The sequence below is a fragment of the Diachasmimorpha longicaudata genome, chromosome 2, assembly GCF_034640455.1.
Source record: "Diachasmimorpha longicaudata isolate KC_UGA_2023 chromosome 2, iyDiaLong2, whole genome shotgun sequence".
In the NCBI taxonomy this organism is placed as follows: domain Eukaryota; kingdom Metazoa; phylum Arthropoda; class Insecta; order Hymenoptera; family Braconidae; genus Diachasmimorpha; species Diachasmimorpha longicaudata.
This window is the reverse complement of record NC_087226.1, coordinates 12,441,946-12,469,925: the sequence shown is the minus strand read 5'-3', so window position 1 is coordinate 12,469,925 and position 27,980 is coordinate 12,441,946. Positions and strand designations below refer to the sequence as shown.

Sequence of the window (27,980 nt, the reverse complement as noted above, 5' to 3'; positions counted from 1 at the left end):
TTCTTGACCCACATAGAACCCACCCATCAAAAGTTAACTCGTTTCAATTCCTGTTATTGTCGGACCAAGGATCATTCGATGGTGATGTTGAAGTTTAGATCAATCTTTCAGTTTGTTTGGATGATTCATCTGGCATTTATAATGAGAACCCATCATCATTTCCAAAGTTGTTATTGATGTTACTGATCAATTTTTAAGAGAATCTCAGCCAAAGGTCTGCGCTGCGAAAATATTATTTTTGCCAGGTGTGTCAACTTAGCATCAATAAATTTAAATAAATATTTTCATAAGATATGCCAATGCCATATGGCATATGTCATGAATAATTAGAAGGGGCTGTTGTATCGTTAATTGTAAAATGCGCCTCCTCCGTTCTCTCTCAGATGTTTTTGTTGCTGTGCAGCAACCATAAATCTTACTACACGACTGTGTCAACGGTGTTAACATCCGTGTAAAACATGTTGGCTCGGGATCTGGGGGAGCAGAAACTTATCGACAACCGGTTAGTCTCGCTCATCGTCATTGTCACGGACGAGACAACAAGTAAGGTCAGTTCAACAGCTTCTGTTCACTTTGGGATTCCCCCGAATGACCGGGTTCACTGATTCACGCCTGGGGTTCATTGAATTCTAATGAGCAATTGCTCGGTTGATTTTATTGGACCACCTGGATACTTCAGCAACCGCATGAGATTTATCAAATCTATTATCATTTTTTTAACGCAGCTACAGAGTTTTTTTACGATTTTTATTTCGACTTCCAAGTTAAAAGAATAATCTCACGATTGGCAATCATCTGATGACAAATCGATTTCTCTGAAACGTCCCCCAGTGGTTCCAGACGTTACTAGCCGTCTGTACAGAGGGTAAATATGCCGAGCAAATGGAAGTTGACAACTACGGTCCGTATCGGCGTCTCCCCCGGGCATCAAGAATCCCCATATACCGGTATAAAGTGGACACAAGTGGAAGATGAGAACGCATCAGAAGAGCGGCCCTCATAATGCCAACCAGCCTGGAGAGTTATATTTCATCTCGCGAATGGGATGCTCCCGTCATTTACAGGGCAATAAATCTTGCGTTACTCCACCTATACTCAAGAGTCCAGCACGTTGCCCGCCGAGAAGCTCTTCCATAATACTTCATGAAAAACTACAACCTTTATGGACTTCTGTTTGTACATAAAAAATGAGAGCTCATGCATTTGAAATTCTCTGTTAAAGCCTTACACTTTTTTGTTCTTTCTCGTAGATTTTAATATTTTTCGTTGCAACTTCTGATACACGTTGGTGAAACTTTCATCGTGTTAGTGTTTTACTGGAATTTCAAAAAACTTTGTCACTGGAGCTTTAGAAATGTCTACGTTTATTTGTTCTTTGAGGAATATTTCCTAGAATTTTTTTATTGCAATCAAGATAAAAATTACCATACAATGTGCTTCACATAAAATTTATCCTGACCTAGGGAATATTTTTCAAATCAAAATGAAGATATCATTTTTGTATATCAAATATTTCTTTCCGCATATGAATTGAAAATGAAGCAAACTCATCCAATAAATTTGACGACATCTCGAACCGGTTGATACCGTGAAAGCTTTTCACCCATTGCAGCGAACATTTATGAGCGTCGATCGTGCCACATCCACCTCAGTAGGATTTACTAGCCGCAGAAGTCCCTGTTCACGTAATAGGATATCTTCCGAGTGACTCGCTACTCAATAAATCCAGGAGGCATAGTGCGCTCGGCAAATCGCCGGGTTAAAAATTCCAATGGCTGGAGTCGATGGAATCTATCGAAATCCCTGGCGTTCCGGTTTTGACACTTGTTAAGTCAACATTTCCGCGTTTAATACCTCGTGCTCATGTGGAGACGAGCAGAGCACGCGGTACTTAACGAGCACGATTCATCCGTGCGGCATGGCACAATCGTGGCCCCACTGGAGAAAGTATCTCCTTCGTATCTTCGGGATAATGTATTATGCACGCTGATGCATCTCACACTGGGATGACTTCTAATCACCATAAACTTGTTAATACGAGGAATTATAAATAAGAGTGTTCGGCAGAGTAGAAAGTGAGTATGAGAGGAAAATAAATCATCATGAGTATTCATCATTTCATATTTGATTAGCGATGGAATTTATTGGCGTGTGGTAATCATCACATTTTGGATATTATTTAAATAGAGTCTAGGTTTATTTGCGCTCGGTTTTCAGTAAATATTTCGAAATCGGAGGGAAATAGCGAAATTTTTGTTAATAGCTTTTTTTTAGTGATTAATTTCCTTTACAAAAAAGGTTCTGATGAAAATTGTTCTATCTCTCTTATATTTGGAGATATTCCATCATAATTAAGTCGTATTGATTGGAGAAATCGGATAGAAAAATTGTGGTGTTGATTATCTTCGTGATTTCTTCCAATGAGACAAAAAATTTTTTTTGTTCTGATTGTACAATAATTTTCTGATTTTTCTCATCGTCAATACAAAAATACGGAAAAATTTGATATTTGAAGAAAGGTTAAACCTCATTGTCTGGAATATTCTTCACCCCGTTCATTGCGATCACATTGACATTAACGAACGACGAGTGTCGGTGAAAAATCCCAGTCAAAAGTTATATCGCCGAACAATAGTATACCCGCCCACACATGGTTAACTTCAGTCTTTTACATCTGAGGAAAAAATTGTACACATTTTTTGCCCACAAAAATTACCATCATCTCTTCCATTGCGTCACTGACAATTGCATCGATCATCCTCCGATGACAGTTCTTCCTGCGTCGGTTAATTGGACCTCTCTCCCTTCATGATTACTGATGGAAGACGGACGTATGAATTTTATATGAATTGAGTTTAGTGTTCTTGCAGTAATTAAATTACTAATTGCAATTCCAAATTTTTCCTGTCGAAAATCGATTAATTTACGGAAAGAATTATGAAAGGCTGTCAAGGCTGTTTGTTTTTAGAGATGATTATCTGCACTCACTCAGGGGGTAATCACTCATGAAAAGTGGGGTACAGATGGGATTGAAATCTTGTGAAATTTCGTGAGGTCTTTTGAAATATCATAAAATCCTGTCTAATTGTTATGAAGAATTTATAGAATTTCGAGAACGAATCCATCGATTCCTATCATTAAAACAAATAAAGTATCATGGAAGTCGATGAAAAATGCATCGTCCAAGGAATTCCATTCGCCAGCAAAATTCTAATTTATTAGCAGAGCTATATTGATTATGACCTGATGAAGGCAATTGTCCACTGATTACTGTTACAACTGGATAACCCCGATTGTCATTTAGGATATTCCCTGCAACTTTCAACAATCAGAATGGGTCGGTTGGAGATTACTGGAGGACTGCTGCATATTTCCAGCCAGGTTTTATCAAGTCTCAGTGTCTCATCAGTGGTCCATTTTACACGAGACCGAAGACCATTTGTCTGAATATTCATGAGAAACGAAGCGAAACCAGCTCGTGTATTTCGTACCAACTATGTTCAGAGGGTACCATCGTTAAATTAGCGATCCTCGAGTTTCAACTCATTCTGTCCTCCCTCCGGTGGTGCAAGTCGACTCATTTTAGATGAAATGGAGATGAAAACTCGGTTTCCACAGATGTAATTCGGACCGGACTGATATGCTAATTCAGATTTTGCATTTTACATTCGGGTTTGCAATTTTTCTTGCTTGATATGGCCAATATTTATTATTCAACACCAGAAGAATTTTTTAAACTCATCCAGACTTTCGATTCAATTGTGGGAATGACACCCACCAGTAGCATCGACTCCATTGATCAAACCCATGCGTATCCCTATCGAATACCTTCATCGTGAATGAATCAAAGGACTGCGCAATCAACGCAGCCACAGCCGAAACCGCAGCAGTATTACATCCTCTCCGTGACAGTTCATTTAAGGAAATTACCGGCTCTGATAGGCACACGTGTGTCTCTACCTGACATTTCCATATGTTCTCCACCAAAGGGGCCATAAAATTACTCGCACTTCAATATCATCCATTCCCCCGCGGTTTATTGTTACGTAAAAATGTGAATATTCGTTTCTGCACTCGACTGAAGAATGCGAGAATATTTATTGATTTCTCATGCATTCTCAGGATATGCATTACAGAATAGCGAAATTCTAGGTTCTAGAGAATGTTTGAATAAACAACCAGGAATGACGTATGAAGGGACAATTTATATTAATGCATATTACAACAAGGTTTAATTGCTTAATTTTTTTTAAATAGGCCAAAAAACCACGTCGTTATTTCCCAAAACAATAAGAGCTCTTGTCTAATTTTGACCCATAATTCTCGTAGCGATAGCATCGAAAAAGTGTTAGTTCTCCCGATGCACAAAGGATCATTTTTTCTTTCATATTTATTCCCTGACTAGATGCATCTAAACGTCTTCGTGACACAGGGACAATCAATCACAACGATATGATACACTGAACGCAAGAGTTTCGCGGTTGCGAGGTCTGATGTTAATCGCGTAAAAAGTCGGAATGAGCTGGTGAAAATACTTAGAATGGAAAAAGATGAGAAGTTTATGATCGAGATACGAGAGAGGGCGCATCGCTGTAGCAGCGCGTTCACCAGTTTCTTTTCTGCAATTATGTCTTTTCGCTCTAGTGGCCGAACTCATGGTTGAAAGGTCAAAATTTTCGCAATTACGACGAGGGGAGAGGGGTGAAGACACACTGAGCGAGATCGCGGATTTGAGGTAATGATTGTGCGATTGCAATGGGGTCATGCCCAGTGCCATTGGTGTCACGCGCTTTCGGGGAGTCCGGGAGTTGTTACACACATGGCAATTTAATGTTTACGTGGAGTAAGTGATGGAGGTCAGTTTGCGTCTTATCCCATGTCGAGATTCTGAGATGAGTCAGGTGTAGAACGTGACTCGTTAAATGTACAGCGACATCTTTCCATCTTTGCGAGTATGATTAATTCTCGGGGAATGTAAATTACCCGGTGGAATTGCTTTGTTTAGTGGGTTACGGAGGTGAGAGGAATTTTCCGTTGATTGACTTTTTTCTAATGAAATATTTGCTATTTTTTTAATGGCTCAAATGGAAAAAGGATTGGCACGTCCGCGAAGTGAAAATTCAGGTAAAAGAATTACGAGTAAGAACGGAACGATTGTACATGGCAGTAGTTGAGAGGTGAAAAGAAGAAGTATGTAACAATATTTAGTTATAAATAAATCGTGATAACCAGTTACCGTCGATGAAATGACACGAGAAAATTGCCATTCTCGTCGCAACTCACGGTATCACGCATCTATCGATTCTTATCCTAATGAATTGCCAATCATAATTACTAAGTAATCACCGAATTCACGATCCTCACGTACGTGTGCTCATTCATATAAAATAAAATGATTCATTACTTGATAGGACATATTATTGCTATTATCGCCATGGCTAATTGACCGGCCTCCTTCCCCATGAGCTCCACCCTCCGCATGACATTCCAAACGTTCCCCTGCCCTGGGGCACATTCAATTAATTCTCCCAGGGCAATAAATACGTTATTCAAGAGAAATGTCAAAAATTGTAATAGCAACATTTCAAACATTCCAAACGAGCGATAGATATGAGAATCGGAGGGAGATCGCCCCCCGCATTAATGCTCTCATAAATACAAAAATTCCCCGGATTTTCTACCACATTCTCCCGAGTAGTGTGCAAGGATTCCTCTCTGTGATCCCTCACACCCGCCGAATTTACTAATGAGCTGGTACTCGGAATTACGAGAACCCGGAAACCCCCTGCCTCGTCCTCTTCATGATATTCAAATAATCCAGAATCAACAAATTTGTTTATTGAATATGATTTTTTAAGTGGGGTGAATTTTTTATAAATTTTTGTCGGAGATAATCTCCGCGTTATTGAACTTAAAAAATTTAAAATTTATTGAAATTATTCATTTGGCTCCACTAACCAATTCAATCATTTATAATTTTGTAAACGACGTAATGCCTTAGGAATAATGTTGTGAATTAACGTGAACAACGCACACAATTTATTAACAAAACCCACATTTATTTATTCACACTCTGTACAAACATATTTTACATAAACTCATCAAGCTCGAGCTCGACAGATAATGGATAGACCCCTGAAATCCACCACTAGCTTATTTCATCTCATCTCCATGTCACCCAAAAACCTACCATACGAGCTCTGAACAACCTCAGAAACCATGAGCCGAGGAAATTAAGTACATCTCCTACTTGGAAACCGTAATTCATAAAAAGATGCCCATTGAATTTACCCCAATTACCTAGCAAGCTGCTCACACACTTCAGTTATACCTCACGAAAGACATCCTGAACAACCTCTCGCATCAGAATACATAACTATCTACTTAACATGCATAACCAACAATTTGATCCCAATTTCCCGACCCCTCACGCACTCAACCCCTAAGAGAACCTAAAAAATCTAATAATAGTAACATTGATGATGCTGGCCACAACCGTCACCACCGGTATGAATGCTGCCTCCACCCACCGACATCATTAAAATTCCTTCATACGAAGAATGTAATCATGAGCAAATCCGGGTGTCCCAGAAGGATTCAACCCCACTTAGCAGCGACAGTGTAGAGTGACCTCAGTAGTTCAAGCGCTCTTCCGTCAGACACCGCAGTCTCCTCACCGCCCTCCGACTTCCCTCCGCTACTCCCCCTGCTTCCGGCGAATGATTCATCCTCATTAGATTTGATTCTCCTCAACTTTTTGCTCCTGAACGTCGTTACGATGGGCTCAGTCGACGTGACAATGGCTGTTGTGCTGCTGGCCTCGAGGTCATCGGGAATGTTGAGCCTGGTGAGGCCTTCGACAAGGTCCCGTGATTCCTCCGACGTAAACTGATTAACCGGCATACTGAGGAGAGCATTGAGCAGCTGCTGCTTCTCCTCTTCTCTGCTCTTGTTCATGGGTCCAGTGCAGTGGCTAATCAACAGCAGAACGAGCTGCCGGACAGTTGCATTCTGATCAGCAGTCTTCATGACTCTCATCAAGACATCAGAACTCGTATCGTTAAGACCACCGAACATCTGCTTAGCCCTGACAATTTCATTCTCCGTAGCATTGACAATATTATTCTTCAATCTAGCTTTAACTGGGAACCCTGGCTGGGGCAATGAACTCGTCGAAATAACTGACGATGTTATCGTTGTCGTTATACTCGACCTGGTAGTGTAAATTGGCGCAGGCGTTGCAGTGTGCTCAGTCGAATAAACCTTTGGCAATAGACTAAATGCCGTTGGTGCGTCGTTATCAGTGTTGCTCCATTGCCAAGTTGTCGTTGGATTCGATCCTCTGTTACCGTTTCTCGGCGTTACATCGCCCGTTGCATCCGTCACCAAAAGCTCAGACGCTCCTGTCACTGACGAATGCGTTGTGGCGGAGGGATCATTACCAAAGCCCTCGGTTCGTGGTGTTTGATTGACACCCTCCGATGTCAATCCCTGATTTATACGTTTCGGATCCACGAAGACTGTGCTCTCCCACAACTGTGTCACTGTAGGTGATGACGTCCAGTGATTGTTCAGACCGTCGTCTTTATCAGCAGAAGTTTGAGACAAGGCGGCATTTGGTCGACTAACATCATTAGGTGCATTATTAAGACGATTGTAATTATTGTAACTTGAGTAGATGCTGTTAGCTGTAACCAGTGACTCCTCGTTACTATCTTCAGATCGCATCGTCGTTGTATCGTAATAACGGATTCTAAATGGCTCAACTGTTGTTGTTGCCTCCGGTAATTCCGTCTGCTCTTCGAAATTCTCCCCGGAACTTTGGTAATTCTGATTAGACGTTATTACGTTACCATCGCTTGGATTTTCCGGCGGTAATGTCTGTTCGTAGGTAGCTGGGGTCGAGGAGGAGACGTAATTATCGCCAATTGGCACTGAATTCACTGGCTTGACGTACTTGCCGTAGGGCTCGTAGGTGGAGTTTCGTTGAATGTCACTCCCACGTTTGGTATCCGGAAAGTAATTCTCATAATCGTTGAGAGCGTCGTTGGAAGTGGGTCCACTGGGACCCGAGAAACCCTGAATTCCGTTAGATGAGTCGAAGGCATGGTTCACAGCCGAGGCAAAATCGTTCGTGGGATTTAAATAATCCTGGGTACTGGGAGGGGGAGTACTTGAATATTGAGACTCGGACGTTACCGACGTCGTGTAATAACCGAAAGCTGCGTCGTCTGGTGTCGTTGGTATTTCTGTAGTGGTTTGGAGGATGGGTCGTCTCGGTGCAGTGACGTCCTCCGAGAAATCCAGGACCTCATCCTTCTCCTTTGTGACTGATGGGTAATCCTCGGATGTTGTGGGAATGTAGGTCGTCGTCGAGAAACTTTCTCCACTCTCGACTGCTGGAGGCTCTGTCGGTCTGATCTCGGCAAGGATCTTCTTGAAGGTCGTAGGATCCTGGAGATATGCAGACAAAGCATGAGTGAAGACCTGGGCGAGTTCCCGCAATTTCGTGCTGTTTGATTTTTTCGAGCTTGTCACGGGACCCTCACTCTGCTGAAGGTCTAGGTCATCATTGGAATCGATCTCTCCACTTTGTTGGTCAGTTTCTGTGCTATTGGGGCTCGTCTCCAGGGCATTATTGAGGTTGAAGAGCTCCGCATAGGAGTTTATCGTGTGTTCAGTCAAAATTGACGTCGGAAGGTCAACTTTCGAAGTCCCATTACCTTGTGATGGAGTCTTATGTGTCTCGGAGGAGTCGTTCTCATGTTTATCAGATCCACCAAACTCGTCACTGGCAGTTGCAAAGTACAGCGCGAGAGAATGAAGGGTAGCCGGGCTGGAAGAATGCGGAATAGTCAATCCATTTCGGCTAGTATTTCCAATAATGGTCGGCATTGTACCCTCTAGACCCTTCAGTGATTCCAGCATATTGAATGCATGCTCACGTTCTAGCAGAGATTTAGAATCTGATGGACGTTTTACAGTTGAATTGACGTCAGGCAGGTACGTCGAACTGCCACGTACACGGTTGACTGACGCTGGGTACTGTATTCTTCCAGCTTTACCACTGGATCGATATTGCGAGGATGGTGAACTATATGTTGGTACAGTGGCTGTGTAAACTGGTGGCCGTTGAGTTGTCGTAGTAGTCGTTGTTGTGTATGCATAATTTTTGGTAAATGGCACATAGGGTCCTAATGTCGACATGACCTTGCCATTTTGATATGTTATACTGGTGTCGTAGGGTGGAGAAGTTTTTGAAGTTTGAGACTGCGGTGAAACTTGTGTTGTGCGGTACTTTTCCGTTGATGGACTTATACTATTTTGCCGATAGTTCTGGAAAGTTCGTGGTAGACTCTTCCAGGGTGTCGTCTTAGTTCGCGCAAGTTTATCATCCTGGGTATGAGTACTCAGAGAATTTTGATCCACTGTGACATCGTTGATAGCTGACTTGGTAATAGTATTGCCACTGGTAAATCCACTGGATGAACTACCAGTTGAATATCTCTGGGTGCTCGTTGATGCTCTAGTTGTGTAAGTAGTACGTGCATAATCTCGTGTATCAACGCTGTTATCATACGTCTCGGAGTTGGTGTAGGTAGCCGGTGGATTTGGTGTGGTTGCTGTGTAGTCGGTTGATGTCACCCGGCTCCCCTGATATGTTCCTGTGATGTCATCTGGGTAGACTGTTTCAGTGGTTGTGCGGTAATCTTGACCGGTAGTGTATAAATTTGTCGTTGTCTCCCAATTGGTTGTGCGATCTCGATTGTAGTATGTATTTGTGTAGGGAGGCGTGGTCGTGGGAATTGTTGAGTCATACGTTGTGGTACGGGGACGGTAAATTGGGGCGAATGTTGGATAGGGGTAGTCCGCTATCTTTCCTTTTGGCTTCAGGATACTCTGGGGTGTCTCTTGGCGGGTCTTTGGCGTTATTGGCGATTGTGTGGGTCTTCGGGATGGCGGCGTGTTGGTCGCTGGGTTGTAGTAATTGTTGTATTGATTAGAGGTGTATGGCTTATTATATCGATTCCCCCGAGATGATGCAAACGCTGCACTCTCCGCTGGCTGCTGATACTCCCTTATTGGAGCTGGTGTACTCGTACGGAATGTTGTCGTTTCCGTGTAAGCTGGTGTTGCACGATTTGTGATGCCCTCTTCCTCTCGAGGAAGAGGATGAGCTTTACCACTGCGTGAATTATCCCGCACTCCAGAAGTTGTCCGATAATTATCAACTTGAGATGAGTATTTGCTGGAGCCCCTTTGATCGTAGAACTGCTTTCCACTGCGCTCCTCGATCAGCTGATTTTGCTGCCTGTCGATGCTCTGATAGTTCGTGGTGCGTGGAGTGTAGTTGTCCTGATTCTTCAGATTTGGCTCTTGTGATGTGGAAAATGCGGGATTCGAGGCGAGATCGTTTATCTGGGAGAACTGATTTCCACGATTTTGATTGTAGATCTGACTCGGATCGAAAGCTCGTGACTTCAGATCGCTAGATCGCTGGTCCAATTGATTCTTCGTCGGACCATAGGGATTTGTTCTAGCATTTTGTTTGCCGTCGTAGTTTGAATTCTGGTAGTTATTATCAGATCGGTGAAACTCGGAATTAACCCGTTTCAAATCGGCCCGTTTGCGTTCCTCCTGAGCCAGTTGCTCCGCACTTTGCTCGTACAACTCTGTTGATTTACTACAGTCGACCTTGAACCACCAGTCGCAGATCAACTGGGACTGTTGAAAAATCGTGCCATTGGGACAGAGGAAAGAGATCTTTCTGCCGTTGTCGCAGATGTGGAAGACCTGGAATTACCAAAGATTATCGTCTTGTCCGGTGTATAATGGATTGCCGGTAGTTTTTATCGAGTTTGTTACCTGACAATTTGTTTCCAAGTCAGCGTAGTACCCCCCTTTGAGCCCTCGACAGCTGAATTCTGTGGCTGGAATCGTCGTCAGCATTGGAAAGTCCACGCCCGGCTGACCCAAGCCTGCAATTACCACTGGTCATTAGATTCTACTGAACAATTTAGGGCGGCACTTCGTTACGCGACGAAGGACCCTTATGCCCAGTGTTATGGTCACTATCTACTCTTGTTTAGTGTGGAAACGTGTGATAATGACGGTTGTTAGTGGTATAGCTACCCGCTCCAGACAGCCACTCCTTGAGAAGCTCCTCATTTCCGAAGAATACTGCGGCAATTTTGGGTGAAAGAGATTAAGGTCTGTTAGATTTTGATGCGGAGTTAGAGCGGTCAGGAATAGGGGGTGGGATTATCAACCTTGGAATACTTGGTACTCGCCGTTTTTAGCCGGGGCCAGACGTTTTACCACCTTCTTCAGGGCATCTATGTCCTCCTCCGAGGCTTCGAGACTCGCAAGGTCAAGCTCGGTCAAGAGCTCCGGTAATCTCGCACGCTCGGCATCTCCCGATTCCTAGAAATTGAACATTATGAGAGAGCATGTTTTTTCATATGACCCTATCCTCCCTCTTTATTGTGAAAAATATATTCATCTTTGGCTTTCGTTTCACAATGGGAGTCGCCAACCATTTTAATTTGGGCTTTTGATTTTTTGTGCTGTATGAACCCATTACGACGCAAAAAGGGAAATACACCCTCTCCCGTTTATAACCATTACCCGCGGAAGCCACCACCCGCTGTACTTCCCTTTTAACAATACATCCCCCGGAACTGACGCCCCCTCGTTCTCATTTCTCCTTTTTCCTGTCATCAAGCGGTAATAAATATATTCCCGCCCTTTCGAACCGGCTAATCACCAGAATTTTGCAGCCCCATTACCATCGAAATTGTAGGATTTCTATTGTTTCAACAGTCAATCCCAATGGATGGATCCCCCGGTCCGGAAGTGCGGTTAACTCCAGAGAAAGCGACATGAAAATTTCACTTTCATGAAAAAGACTCACCAGCCCCCGGTGATTTATAGACGAAGGTCCTGCAAGAAGACTCATCTCTGCCGGTAAATGCATAAGAGTCATTTCTCATTAATCATTATGCCATTTATAATTAATAAGAGAAATTAAATACATCACTTAGTCCGCGTTCAAAAACGTCTGTCTTTAAAATATCTTTTAGGAATTTTTAGGAAAATCATCTGAAGAGTATTCTGATGCTACGGACAGCGCCTTAAAATCATTAAAATTCCCAATTCTTAATTAGTTGAATAGCAAAACCATTATTTGGAGATAAAAAGATCTATTTACGCTGTTACTTTCATTCAATGGTGAGATTCCGTGCCATTGCACTGTGGAGAAATTTCCCGTGACATTTTCCACACTCTACAATTTACAATCACACTAATTGTCGCAATTAATTAAAATGCCTGGTTAACCATTGGGGACTGTCGTGTGAATCATAAATGTGAATTAATTGGTGAACTCTCAATTAAATTTTCAAAGTTGTGAATGAAATAATTTCATTGATTGGCAAAATTTCCGATTTAGCAATGTTTTTCCCCTGAAGACGTAAACATCGACGTTGATATTGAGTAAATTTATGGGTCTTTTTAGGATGCACACTCGCTCGAGCACTCGTTGCAACTCTAATGTTACTTGTAGGTAGAAAACACGAGTAATCCGAATGGAGCCAGGCACGCGATGCCATTTGCCAAGAGAGGATCAGACCTTTACCGGTGCAACGTGTTTCGCTCTAGTTTTACCAACGTCGGGTCTCAAGGACTTACGAGGGAAAGGTATAAACATAAAATGCAGAGGTGCGTTGCCATGCATCCCCGAATGTTGGACTGACTTACTCCGAATTTATAAGTTCATTATTCTTCAAGTTAGTTGAAATATAAATTTTCAATTGAGGACATGATATTTTTGAATTTAAAGTATTTTGTTCAAATAGACTTACAATTCCAAAAACTGATAGCAGAGACTGAAAATGAATTGATGAAGAAGAATTTAATGCCAGTCATGATGAATTATTTATTTATCAAGTAATATCGCACTCCAAAATAACGTGTAAATACAAGAACGACTTTGGAATACCCACTACAAATTCACATTGCAATTACAAGATGAGACGCTTAGTGAAAGTAGGATATGTACGACTTGTGCCTCTAGAAGTACTTCCACAGAGGCACCATATAGTCACTGGAGATGCTCCCCGTCGCTGTTTTTATTAGCACTCAGTGGTAATAAAGTTGCAGAAATAAAAAAAATCGCATACAGAGAGAAATGTACACTTCTTATGATCAAAGCCGACGGACGAAGGGGATTAATATCACACGGTGTGTAGATCATAATTACATTCTCGAGATCAAATAAATATTGGATAAATCTAGAATGATGGGTTCATCGGGTAGAAAGTGAAGAATTACAAAAATATAAAAACCGATATGAAAGTTTTATCTCCGAGGAGAATGACCAATAAAAATGCTCTCATCAGTTTTAATTATGAAATCCACGACCTAACGGCGTGGAAATGGAACTGCAGTTCGTCGTTGAAAAATAAAAATTTTATTCCAACGTATGAAAATTTTACTGCATTGGCGAAACGAGAAAATTGAATTATTTCAGTCGAATTAAATCCCTTTCAGTGTTACCTTTTCATGTGAATTCGTTTGATATTCAAAGGAGAGAGTAAGTTTCACAGGGTTTCATGCCCTCGGAGCACAGTCCCTATATTTCAACGAGCTTGCGGGGAAATGGCAACTGCCTCAAAATTTACACGTCAATATATTTCGCATAATATTCGGTATTAATGAAGGGAAAACTGGCCATGCGGCTAAATTTCAGACTTTGGGATATCTTTCAAGAGCTTTCTAAACATCTGTAGAGCTTTCCCAAGGCCACAATCTTCCAGCGACAATTGAAATTGAATAATTATTCAGAAGCCCCGTAGTCTGGCTGACCCTGCAAGTGAATAAATCAGTTTTTCCATTCACACTGATATGCGGAAATCAATGCCCCTGAAACCTCAGAAGCCACTCGGATCAAATTCATTGAAAATTAATACCGCAAGTATGATGATAGGTTACACACTGCAAAATAGATCTCGCAACACGCAGGAGTTTATCTCCTCCCATGAAATTTCCCGTTAAACGATCGTTAAATCGATACCGTCACGGCTGTTGCCGCGTGTACCTAAAATATGAAGAAAACCCGATGGAAAAGGCGTCTACGGAGCGGATGAAGGGTTGAAAATACGTCGAGTGGAATCGAATAGATAGAGGTTTAGTTGAGCGCACGGTTGCGCAAAAATCGTGGGTTGAATAACATCCGGTTCAACATCCCCCGGGGGGAAGCGTCGATGTAATGCACCCGCTGGAGAACGACCCCAGAAGGGTAAAGGGTAAGGGGAGAATGAAACTGGAATGGAGACACGTCGTCTGTGTTATACTCGGCTGGAAGTTTATTCGAGTCGTAGAAAACCTTCGGCCAACGGAATTCGTGCAAGTTCACTGCCTAAAGCTCCTTTATACTCCAGCTACATAGAGAGAGCCACTATTTCCCTTCATCAATCATTTATACGTGTTTTGAAGATACCAAGATAAAAGTCACGTTCAAACATCAGAATGCATCTACCATCATGTTTATTCTTCAAAATATTTACCCCCCCCACCCCTCCAGTTATTTTTCCAGTTAAAAGAAAGATCGTCAGTCCCAAAATAAATGGTTTGCTGAAGACTTTGTCTTTTCAAACGCGTTTGGCTCGTAAAAAGCTCTACGAAATAATTCTTAAGTGATTCTTCCAAAGATGTCTGAATGATGAGGCAGATGAGCAGACAGAAAGACACCCTGTGAAAGCGAAGTAGTGCTTATCTGTCAGACAAGACGAATCGTTGACGTTAAAACGATAAACCCCGAGTGAATTTTCACCGTAAAGTTGTCCCTCGTAATTTTGCGCCTTGATTCTTTCACGTCTAGTTGTGAATGCAGAAGCGAGAAAGCTCCGTTACAGTTTCTTCGTCCCAGACATTGTCCCGTAAACAACATTGCAACCTCTGTTCACCCAACATCCTGTGCCACTCTTTCGTTCACCTCACCGTGCATCCGTACATCTGTCTCAGAATTTTTTACACTCCGAGGGAGAAACCCTTTTCACCCCGTCTCCCTCTCTCGCTCTCTCTGTTGCTCCGTCAAGGTATCTTTCTCTACTCCACTTGTACTGGCATCCACCGACGTTCTATCGCGTGTATTTACGGACATTTCTCTCACGTGTATCTACGCGTATTGTTCCGTAACGCTCGTAACGCTCGAGTTGGCCGTTACGCTATTGTGTCCTTCGATCGTTTGCGTCTCCCGCACCCAGGATTCAACGACATTACACTCGATTGTCCCTTATTGTGTCAAAAGACTTCTCTTCTCTATCTCCCTGCACGAAAGGAATATAAATTTTTGTTACATGGAAAGAAAAGAATTTTTATAAAAGCAATATTTAGAAATCTAGAAAATCAGGGACCGATGTAATAATCATAATCGTGAACCTCATTCATTCCAAAGAAGAAGAGCTTTTTCCAAGATCAGATGTTGGAGTCATGATATTCCTATTAACACGGAATTTTCGGAAGTCCCTGCTTTTCTTCTCGTCACAAAAGCCGTTACGACGACGATCAGTTGCTCGGACGAAGAATTTCACTGGCTCTCGGTGAAGAGGCATATAATACTCCGTTACGTCACTCGAGAACTACACTCGAGAATCCCCCCATTGTTTTGCCAATCTGATGCTTCGCAGCACCACCGGAAGCTCGACGCTTCTGTACAAGAGATAAGGTAAATATCTCCATTGGTATGGCCAGTGGAAACTGGCGGACGTTGCCGCCCCCCTCAGCGTTATTTCATTGCTGGATATTTTTATGGTATAATAGGATAGTTTACGATCTATTCCATCGTGTATCGATGTTTGTCCATGCGCAAAAGAAAGAGTTATGAAAAAATTAATTACTCGACTGAAAAACCGAGGGATGAAGCAGTAAAATTCAGTCCTAGGCTTTGTGAATTGTGCTCTTTGTATTTTTTGGGTTTCGGGAAGAAAAATTAGCAGATGGTAATTTCTTGAGACGACACAGTTCAGATATTTATAGATTTTCTGGTAATTTTTACAGAATTTTTCTCTCCGCGTGTCTCGGAATACAATGAAGTGCATTGTGAAGTCATGTTGTCACTTGATGCTGCACCCCCTCAGTCCCTCGACACGGGAAAGCACTCATATAACCATAAAAGCGTTCTTTAGATCCAATGCTCAGGTAATATTTTCCCCCCAGTCTCCAACCTCGAGCCTGGACACCGATAAGTGCTAAGAGCATTCGATTGAACTCATTAATTCTCCCAACGGAGCAGAGAAAATGTCCGAGTTAATTATGCTAACAAAGTTCTGACCACCTCCTGAATAATGCAAGCAATTCATAAATTCTGATTCACCCCCTTACCAAGAAATAGTGATATCCGTGATTTGGATGCGCGTTGTAACTTTGAAATTCAGATTACACCGAGAATCACGTGAATTTATTCATCCAATGATACCTAGTATCAAGTTGCCAGAGAATATCTCGAAATTACGTGGAAGCTAGTTCTCGTAATTGTATTAGTCCTGCAAAGTTTCAACGTCCCTTCTAACTCTGTGTTATTGCACCTCAAAAGTTGTCCATATGAAATTAGATTTTGATATATTAAAACAGACCCAAATGTCTGAAATACTCCAGTCAATGATGAAAATTTAGTTCGTAAAAACATAGGCTTTTTGAAGAAATCAAAGATCGTAATGGAACGGTTTCTCACCTTCACACAATTGGCTGACCTCAGACTGACTGCGATACCTGTAACGAAAAAAACATTAAGTTAAATAATTTTTTCAATTAATTATCTACCGAGAGGAATTTTTCTAACGAAATAATTATCCTCAGCATTAAGGGTGGGTTGTATTGCGAAATTTTGAGAGGTCTGAATGGAATACTATGAAATACAAAACAACTTTTTCCTGTCGCGTCGTACAAAAAGTCGAATTTATCGCGCGTGCAATAAATCGTGCGTCAAACTCGACTTCTATGATAGATCACCCGGGCTAAACTTCGTTGTCAACGAATGTGAGTACAGATTGTAAACTTCACATTCATTGAAAAGGAAATTCTCTAGCGAAGTGGTAAGCTGGGTCAAATAAATCATTCCTGTCGAGTAGTTTTTGGCGAATATCCTCGGAATATGAAAAGGGTAGGGTGGCACTTTAGAATTCCTAAATCAAAAAAATTTCCCCCCAATGAATAATTCCATAATGTTCACTGGGTATATCTTTCCGTACAGAATCAAGAAACTAATTAGATCCAACTTTTATCATTAGACCACTCTAACATCCAAAGAAATTCCCTAATGTCATTAAACTTTACTGCACCCACCCCCTCCCCCCGAAGACCTAACAACAACATTTACGAGCAAATGCCAAGGCACTCAAGCTCCCAAGAAGCTTTCAACACGTGATTGGAAGCACGTGCCACCCGCAACGTTCCACCCCGCATTCTCGAACCCTATAATCACATTCAAACCACGCGATTCCTCCCCCTCCCCCAATCCTGAATTCTGTGCAACTCCCTCAGGCCCTGATAAACGCTGAAATGTCCGAAAACTGCAAATGCCAACCAAAAAAGGAGCCTCATCCCTTTTTAGAAAATTCATGTTCAAATGGCAAATAATTTTCTTTCCAAGTTTACAAAAGCTTGAAATATAAAAAAATATATTGCACATATATTTTTATTACCCCAATGACTCTCTAAGAAACTTGGAAATTTCCAAACATCCACTTCAGTGCGATGTTATTCCACTATTAATCAAAGGAAAACTGGGTAAAACATTTACAGCCTCTGAAAACGATAATTGGTACTAGAAATTTATCAGTGAGCGAGATAATTACGAGGAACTTTACTCTCCAGCCATTCTTATTTCATCTGAAACTCGTAAACAAGAAAATATGATTCGTCTGGCACGTGTAACACCGGTGAGATAATGAGAGGGAAAGGGAGAAAAAAGGGTATTTACGCGAGACGCTGATGTAGGTTTATTACAGACGCATGAGACGCCGACGAGATGAAATAGAAAGTTTTCATATCTGACGTGTGTTACGTGTGTATTTGCATGCATCATAATCATTTTGTTCTTCACTGTTCCTCCGTACTTCCTCCCCCACCCCCTCTCTCACGCTACTGTTCTTTTGGATTAACGATCGAATTTCAATGACTTGCCACCTGGGGAAAAATCATTCTCAAATCAGAATCTAGTTTAAGGGTAAAAAAAATTCAAATTTTCCGCAAAGTTGAGCAGTAACTTTGGGAGGAGTCACATTAGATTCGATTTAAGCAGGAAAAGTGCTGAAATTTTCTGATTTATGGGAGAAAGGGAAGATGACAATTTCACTGGCCCACAGTTTCCGTTGATTGTCCCATTAAATTTCGAATTTTAGATTATGAAATTCCGTAGTTATTCAGGGTAATTAATGATGTGATGGCCATGTCATGTTTAATTGAGCATCTATTTTAATAGTGAAATTTGAACTTTGAATTTCCACTATGGGCTCATAAAAAGTTCACATAATGAATCTCTCGTTTTCACAGTTTTCTTTGTCGATGGACTGAGTATATAAATTCCGGAGTTAAGTAATGAATGGACTGAAAATTGGCATCTCCATATGTGGAGAGTCTATAAAAATATTTTTACTATGGGAAAATAGTGATTTGTAATACGAGAGCTTAAGCTCCATACTCGCCAAGCACTAAAATTTACCGTTCAACCGAGTAATGATTATATATTAGTAATAATTTTGCGAAAACTTCCTGATCGTGTAGATAATTTTGGGGAACCTCGGGTCCTTTTCAATTTGTTCCCTCAGACACTGAAAGAATGGGAATATCCGTCAAAATGGCACGTGATCCCTCATAAATTTCTATGAAACGCACATCTTCCCCTTGTATTCTTTTGCTCCGGCAAAAATACCCCGAGGGATTTCAAAATTTCTCAGCAACACATGTATGCGATTTTATTCATGCGGAAACGGTGAGGGTTTCGCGATAGACCGTATAAATACAGGAAAAACGGCCGGTATTTCTGGGATGCATGTTCTCTCCCGGCCGGTATCCGCGGGCACCAGGTACGTGATGGTATTCAGAGTTTATTATGCTACTGGTATCCGCGGTTTTGGTGGCAGCCAAGTTTCTGGAAGGATTCTGGAACGAACAATGACCGCTTTACATAGCGAAGTTTAATATCGAGGTGAGCTATAATTGAATTGGAACTAAATCGAACAGCAATTTTACTTTTAACAATGATTTTTAAAATTTTTTCCACCACCGACAAGCTTGTGACTAAATTCTCCATAGAATACCGTCCGGAAAATAAATTACCAATTTCCAAACGTTAAATTTCCACTTCCCATGGCACAAAATATATTTCATAATTTATTCACAATGGAATTAAGTAATTCTCCCATTCAATATAATTTTTACTTATCAACGAACCAAGAGTTATTAACCGTCCGCAAACTCAATGGCCCGGCTCAACTTTATGGGAACAAAGTCCGAGATAATACTAGATGTAGTAGAATAAACAAATGAATCATTCGACGGAAGTGTGCGATGGAAACCGGAAATCCAGCGACGACAGTGAACTGAAACCCCACACACGCAAAATATCTATCTCCAGAGCGTTGCATCGGATTTGATAATTAACTCCTTCCAGATGCCATTACTCGTGGAATATTTACGAGCGTCGTGACGCGAGCTCCGACACAGTACAGTTTTCGTTGTACTTATTTTCATTTAGCGAGTTGAGTGAGGATGCCTCTCCGAGATTTCCGTGATAAATTGAATTCATTTGTTAGCAGACATTCCCGTCCATCGACGATAGCCTCACGCACGTTTGTTCTTCCTTCCGTTTGGCCGTCAACCGCATATTTACGTGAGAATATCGAAGGAACGGATTTTACTGAGAGACAAGTTGGGGGGAAAAAAATCTGGTGCTCGACACCGGAAACGAGGCGCAGACTGTAAAATTCTCATATTCTAATCGGAAATGTTCCGCAAGCTCGTCACATTTGCCGAGAAGAATGGAAAACGTAATAGTAATTAAAGTACTATTTAATTTATGTATTTAAATAAGTTGTAATGCGTGCTGTCACGTATCTGGCGTGACCTTGAGCCTGAACCCTTCCTATCGCGAGTTATGATTAACGCTCCACATGTAAAACCCACCGTAATCCGTGGCCCATTCTCCGGGCGGACAGGGGATAAAACCGATGGTATCTCGATGAGTGAGAGATGTTCTCCAGAACAAGAAGTTAAATCGAAAAAACTGAGTGAATTAGAGAGACACACGGTGGAAAAGCAATTTCATCGCAAATGGTAAAGCCTCGGGAAATGGAGATAAAACTTGGCTTTTTCTCTACTGCAACTCCTTTAGATCCTATCGGACAAGATCGGAACTGGAGTAATAGGATCTCCCCCGACGGAGGAAGTGGATAACGAAAATAAAGAAAAAAAAAACGAGCGAAGGAGAGGGAGAGAAGGTGGGGTGAAATAAAAATATCCATCAGATGGACGTCTACGGGTATAAAACTAAAAATAAAATGAAAAAGTGTCGTTGAACGAGATTCCGACACTCGGCCTCGTACAGTGCGGCACTTCGCAAATTGAAATGGCGAAACTTTCGTATCAATTCGATATTTCAACGTAGAGTGAAGAGGAAGAGGGAGATTGCGGCTACCATGGCCTTTATACTATTGCACTAGTCTCGCATTTTTCAATTTCCATATTCATTGGATATGCATAAAAATGTCGATTCGCTTCAGCTGGAGAATAGTGAAAGAGGGGTTGAAAAATTTCTGTCAAAATATTTCAAGTAAATTTGCTGAACGGATTATGGACAATAAGACGGTGGCTCATTGATTGGAAGGGGGAATTAAATGGAGGCAGTGATGATTCTTCTTGAACCCCGTGGGACAGACTTTTTATGGGAGTTGAAGCTTTTCGGATTACAGGGCTAAGGATATCCAATTACTTGGAGATTTTTTTTTCTCTCTCTCTCTCTCGAAAGAAACCTTTTCAAGATTGGAGATTTCATTCAAATTTTGTTTTACATAAAATCCAGATTGACGGAGAATTTTTCGTGTGACGGAAATTCGGAAAGTCATTCCGAACGCGCTTTCACGTCTGTCGGAAGTAGTGTAGGTACCGCTCAAGTACGGCCTTCGAATAATTTTCATAGTTAATCCTACAGACACCTTTGTATATCTTGGAAATTGCTTTCCTGGATAATTAAATAAAGTAAAAAAGTCTGCAAAACGTGTGTGAAATTCATACACTATTTTTCCCCCGCAATCGTTGGAGGCATCGCCTGCTGTACCTCCGCTGTAGCACCTCGATCCATTATCAAACCTGCACCTGCCCTGAATCTTCCCACCCATAAATTCACCTGTGTACATCACTCTCATCATGATTCTCAATACATACGCAGCCATAAATCCCATCACAAATTCCGGTCCATCATAAAAAAAATCGACTGCAATTGAGCCACTTGAAATTACCCGAAAGCCCATCGCGAAACTCCTCGCTCCCAGTGCCGATCATCATCTCCCCCAGCTCAACCTGACATTTCCCCCTTCCCCTTCCATTAATAAAGATCAACACGGCCATTACACTTTTATATTGCGCGCATCCCACCGCGATCGTCGATATGCGCGTAAAAACACCTGACTCACGGCTCAACCCATCTCGAAGTATCGGTACAGTCATACGATAGGGTCATAAATCGACAGAGTCTCGCTTTATCCATCGACCCCACTCTCCGAGGTTACTCATCATCCTCCCCTCTCCCTCCTCCCACCCACCATTCACCGATATCCACCTATCCTTGACTTTTTCCCGGGGCTGTTTGCCTCAAGTGCCCAGCACTCTCCCACGAAGTGACAGGACATCAACTCCAGATGAGATTGAGGCAGATGACCGAGGGCTTTGGAGTGATCAGCGGGGGCTGATAAAACAGGAAGCGGTGAGGATATCACCGGAGTATTTAATCGACGTATCGACCGGTAAATTCCAAGGCTGTTTGTTATTTCAATTGGTCGAGGGGGTGGGGAAGGGGGGTGAAGGAATGGAAGGATGCTGCAATGACGTAATCGTTAAAAGGTCTTAAGAGCACAACTGATCACCAGGTTACACGCGCTGTCCGTGTCACTGACCGAGTAAACAGAATCCTGAATGACCGTTAATGAATACCGATGTAATGAGAGATTTTTTTTTTTTTCATTTTTCATTCTCAAGAGGACGAGGACCTTTAGCAGAATGATTAAGAGAATCCTGAGGCAATGCGAGGTAACTACTTAATGTCACTGACACATCGTCCTCTCACGACGTTTATTTATTATTTACGACTATCCATAAACATTTTTTTTATCCTTATTGTTTCGCTGGTTTTGGAGATTTTCGGAGAAGTTGGTCTTAATGAATTTTTTCCAGCGTTTACGTCGATGAGTGTGAGGTAATCGGTGGTAAAATATTGTGATGTGTTTATCATAATGCCGTGGGGGAATTAAAAAATGGGGAATTGGAAAACAATGGCAAGGGGATTTCTTCATTGTGCGCCGGGCGAGGCCGTTCTTAGACGCTTTCATCGAGGTCGTGGTCGTCACGGTTTATGGTGTGATTGTATGTAGGCCCGAATTCCATTCATTTGCCGGGGGGTATACATATACTCGAATGTGATAACGATTATTCAATGGAACAATCTCGCCCTTGAATCTGATGTGCACTCCGCCGAATTTTAAATATTTTTAGTTTACGTCTGTTGGGGATTAATAACTGATTGTTTTTTAACAAATTGGTAGGATATTGTCTTGGGAAGAGATAGCTGTTTTCACGTGGGAATGATATAATGGAGAGAGTGATACGGATAAAGTAACCAGATTGTCTAATCCTTTTGTCATCTGGTCATTTAACCTTATTAATTATTTCCGGGGTTTAATTACTTGACAGGTAATTCCAAAGAATTTCGTCATGAAAATTTTCGAATTAGAGAGACAATAATGGTTTACCCGAAGTTGATTCAAATACCGTTGAATGTTTTTTTTTCATTTACTTTCGAATTTATTTTCGAGATGTTGTTTATGATCTTAATTTTTTTTCCATCAAAAACATTAACATTGAAGCGATATTTGTATGTCACAATAGCCTTCCCTTTTGTGGCTATTGAATCGATGAATAATTTGGATCAATCATCGATTTTCGATAGACAATTTGGCTGGTGCCTTCGCGATTGAAATTATCATTCGATTTCAGAACCATTTTAAATGTTGAACGTCCGGTGACAAATGAATTATGTTAGCGGAGATTGTACTTACATAGCCACAGCACTGTCTGCAGACCCATAGCGTCAAAATTCCTCGACTTCGCCTCCTGAAATCATAATGAAACCATTATACTCAGCCCCAAATTCACCGAATCTCAATTGACGATTGTACGAATGGAATTAATTTCGGTAAGGCTCTTTCCAATATTAATGACTGGTCTATATTCAACTTGTGAACATTAACAGGCCGAATAAAGTAGGTAATTCCCCCGCGGGGTCGGACCGGCTTTAAAGCCGAGAAGTTGAGATATTAATGCGGAATTTTCTACATTACCAATTGGCAAGAATTTTTATGTTTATTGTTAGAAATAAAATGGAATTTCATAGACAGTTCTATTGTCTTTCAGAACAGCATCCATTAGATATTTTAAAATTATGTTAAATAACCTCAATCGTCAATGTTGCGAAATGTAAAATAATCTTTTTTTTCGGTACCCGAGGCTGATAACGCACATACCAGCATTCTTCCCTAACGCCGAAATAGCTCAGCTGGGAGAGCGTTAGACTGAAGATCTAAATGTCCCCGGTTCAATCCCGGGTTTCGGCAATCAATTTTTTTTTCTTTGAAAAATTAATTCTTCAATCCCTATACCGAAATAAAACAAGTTGTTAGTACCAACAAAGAAATAAATGTTTCCATCACATCTAATAATGCCACGTATATTTTCTGCTACTCAATATAATGGCAGTCCCCTAAATTTTATTGAGTATAATGTGAATTTTTCTTATGCTTACTATAAACCACGAATTATTATTCTTATAGTTATGCTGATTAAAAAAATTCCCTCTGTGTAAAATACATTCTCCCTATAGGCTGTTGAAAATAATTGATTTGATACCAGTCGATCTCATTGCCATTCAGTGTAATACAGGATATTGACGAGGTAAAAATCATCAATCAAAGTGAACTCTCGTCAATGATAACAGCGATTTTTTTGCGAATGAAATTCCTCATCGGATTACACAGTGAGTTCAGTCAAATTCAATTATTCATCCGAAACATGAGAATCGGTGGGGATTACGTGTACAATCCATGAATTGGATGAATAATTACGATAATCGAGTGATGGAAAAATCAATGGAAAAATAGTTGAGCTTGAAAACCCCATGCAATGGAATTCAAACCAGTAAAACAAATTTCACGATTCGAAAAATTTTAATGAAAACCAGAGCATTAATCCTCTTCAGAACGTTTTGTGGATTGAAAACGCATGCATAGTTCCCGTAACAAGAGACGGAAACAGGTTTTTTGTGGAAGGAGTGGGGCGGGAAATGAAGGAAAAAAAATAGGAAGCATTACGAACCTTTTTGCGACATTTGTGGTAAAAAATATTTTAACAAATCGGGATTATTTCTGATCGTACGGAACCTGTTTCCGGAGCCTTTAGTATTATATTTTCCTGCTCCGTAATTTTTCCTGATTTTTTTCCTCCCTCTCAGGGAGTCTGAGAGAACAAAGAAGTCCCTCCGAATTTTTCGATTCGATTTTGGATGAACTACGAAATCCTAGTTATTGTCCTCCTTCTCACGCTTTTACTTCAGACAGAGGAGATGTGATGATGGGCGGTTGGTGGGGATAAAAAAAACATTGTTTTCTCACACACTCATCGTGGAGCCCAGGATGCCTGCGGTTCGCCAGACAGGAGGACAGACTATCATCGCAGTAGATGAGCCCAACTTTCAAACGATGAGCAATAAACACGACAAAATGTTTCACCACTTGCTGTCACTGGAATGAGGTATGAAAAAATCAGACCGATGGAGATGTATTTCAGGAGATGAAATATCTCCTGAGATACTGTAGATACGGACTGTCCCATAAATCATCGATAACCATTGATCGAAAGTCATGAATCATCAGCATTAGTCGGATTACGCTTTTAATGTGATGGGAGAAAAAAATTCTGCCCGGAGGGCTGTTAGAAATTTTTTGAAATCACAGTAACAATGTCATTGGTCGTTCAATGTTGCGGGGAAAGGTCAATGAATTTCGAGCAAAAATCAAGTTGATGGAAAATGTGAAATTCATCTGATCAAATTTATTAATTTTCAATGAGTGAAGCCCATCCACAGGGAGTTGGCATGAAATATTCATCGGGGATTCCTTTGAGACATTTTTTATGATTGAATTTTCTCCTCGTCAATCAACAGTTTTACTGGTATTCCCGGAAGGGGAAATGCATATTTCTCTAACAAGCACATACATTATAGACTGAGCTAATGAGAATTAAAAATGCTACATTTATAATGAAAATGCTTTTTACTATAAAACTTCTTGACTTCAACTCATTCAAGTTGTCACATTTTTTGTCTGTCCCTCTAAAAATATCCTTAAAAGAATTGTTCACACTAAAACTCAACTTTCATCTCAATGCAATTTGAAAATTTATAATCTCATTGAATTTTCGGTGAAATCTGACCACGTCATGATTTTTAATTATGAATTATTTTTAAAAATATACACATGCTAAGTTGAATATCAATTTCCACTAAATTTCGGAATAGAAAAATGAGGAAACGATGACTCACGATACGATATTATAGAACCGTAGCATATTTTTTATGAAAAATTTCTCTTCGTCTAAAGATGCCCCGAAGACACTAGTTTTTTCAGTGATTTAAAAACCGTAAACAGTGTTATGAACCAGTTTCCCTGTCGCACCTCGGTGAGAATTCCGTTGAACTTTCCCGTGCACTCACCCCAGAAGTATACCCATCTTCATGCCAATTAAATATTCAACAGTCGGTCGAGTTCAAGTAGTCGTGCATAGAGCCATCCCCGTGGCAGTCAAGACGACTCTCGTCGCGATAAACCGGATATTTGCAGAGGGCTAGAGGCAACTTGTCCACAAGTGGTGATTGTTTACCCGGAATTGAATGTCAATGATTCAAATATTCCTTCCTCGCTCTTCCGACGACGTTAATCGGCCACATAAACTAAGACAAATATCATCATAGTGCTTGAAAAAAGCTGAAACGCTTAAATAAAAATTAATTTACCAAAACTTTTCAGAATAATGTTCATGAAAAAGTCCTCTCTAAGTGTCTGAATGCAGTTATCCATTCTAAAATGTTTCCCAACATTTTAGAAATGGAAGAATGGAGAAAAGGAACTGTACATTACCCCAGCGAGGTCACCAATGGGATGCACCAAGTGCAATAATAATAATTCAATAATAATTCCCAATTGATCGCTAATTGATGACTCTTGCAAAATTCACTGCTCAAAGGGGGATAATTAGCGATTCGTTGGGAAACATCTGAATCCCTCGGCATTATAGCGAGGGAAGTTAATGATGATTCGGTAGTATTAAAAGACGAAGAAAATAAATTTATTAACATTTAAGAATTGTTCATCTTAAATATAATGAATTTATTGCCACTTCCATCGCCACAACTCACGCAAAAATGACTGAGTAACGTTTGGTATTCCGTGCTAGTCAAGAAGTTTCTAAAAATTCTACCATTCAATTGGCTCTTATTTCATCAAACAACTCATACCAAGTTAATTAATTATTCCACAAAATTGGTATATTTTCATTAGACTACAAAGGCGAGTTTATGAACTCCCAACAGAGATATTCAATCGCAATATCCTCCATTAGGAAATGAGGATCATGAATTCTAGCGGTCGGAACTGACGAAACGATCCCCCAGCCGCTAAATTAATCGAAAATACCGCGATTAGAGGGCAGAGGAGAGAGGAAAAATCCCATAATTTGAGTGAAAGCTTGTCACAGGGAAGAGTTTGCACGCGTTTGTCAGTAAAACCGCGAACTATGTCGTCTGTCATTGAGTTAAAAAAAAATGCAACGATTGTTTCCGCGAAATTGTCCTTAAAGTTGAATCAATTTGATCTCTTGTGGATGAAAACGATACGTTGAAACAAATAATTAATGAATGTTCTCACGCATTTTTGGTGAATTCTGATGCATTAGACTGACAGAAGAAATCATCATTAATGAGTTCCTTATGGGGAGGCATTCGATCATTCATAATCCACACACGAGTAGACTATTACAAACGTAAGAGTCAACAGGTTTTACACGAGTAATTTTCTTACTTCAACGTGTGTGAGGTTCGTAAGCGTCCGTAACTTTCTTGGATCGTCTTCGCGGAACAGATACCATTTTGCACGTCTTTATCGGTATTTTATTCGCCTTTAGTCATCAACACCCGGAATGTTATCTATTTTACACCGAACTGATGGCATTTCCATAAGGACGCGCAGTCGATTCGCTACACGTCTGCCGATGGGTTACCTTTCTAACGGCACCATACTCTCATACGTCAGCATTGATAGTCGATCGGGTTAATCCATAAGTCGATTAACCCGTTTTCATGATGCGGATTGGAATCCCATGATATCGGAGATAATTGAGGAGTTTTTACCGTCACCGAAGAGAAATTAATTTGTCATCAGGAAGAATATGAGCTCATTTCTAGTTTTTTTCAGGAATTGTTGGGAAGTTTTGTTCGTAGTTTTGAAATGTAATTTACGATGGTTCCAAGAAGAAACTCTTTACACTGTCTTACTGTTTTTTATAACATTGAGCAATAATTATTTTTAAATTCTCAGTGTTCTGAGCTTGAATTCAATTTAATTCTAAAAGACGGGCTCCAAGTGAATAAACTCTCTTGCTAC

The 27,980-nt window shown here is 40.8% G+C and overlaps 1 protein-coding gene, 1 long non-coding RNA gene and 1 other non-coding gene across 4 annotated transcripts in view; 2 read left to right on the top strand and 1 right to left on the bottom strand.

The window, feature by feature from the left end:
• Positions 1-5,090: 5,090 nt before the first annotated feature.
• Positions 5,091-13,215, top strand: LOC135170738 (uncharacterized). The gene is made up of 4 exons (XR_010300427.1): positions 5,091-5,190; positions 11,824-11,967; positions 12,566-12,788; positions 12,858-13,215. It is a non-coding gene; the product is annotated as an uncharacterized LOC135170738 (long non-coding RNA).
• Positions 6,045-27,980, bottom strand: part of LOC135170726 (mucin-2) — a 32,745-nt gene continuing 10,809 nt past the window's right edge. The window contains exons 2-7 of one of the 2 annotated variants that reach the window (XM_064136773.1): positions 23,328-23,382; positions 16,733-16,770; positions 11,271-11,424; positions 11,134-11,181; positions 10,867-10,979; positions 6,045-10,794 (exon numbers count right to left, since the gene is read on the bottom strand). In XM_064136773.1, the coding sequence (XP_063992843.1) occupies positions 6,598-10,794; positions 10,867-10,979; positions 11,134-11,181; positions 11,271-11,424; positions 16,733-16,770; positions 23,328-23,355 (4,578 nt within the window). In that variant the 5' untranslated portion in view covers positions 23,356-23,382 and the 3' untranslated portion in view covers positions 6,045-6,597. The remainder of the gene's footprint in view (positions 10,795-10,866; positions 10,980-11,133; positions 11,182-11,270; positions 11,425-16,732; positions 16,771-23,327; positions 23,383-27,980) is intronic. The other variant, XM_064136783.1, reaches the window with a different exon arrangement.
• Positions 23,810-23,882, top strand: Trnaf-gaa (transfer RNA phenylalanine (anticodon GAA)). Its single transcript has one exon. It is a non-coding gene; the product is annotated as a tRNA-Phe (tRNA).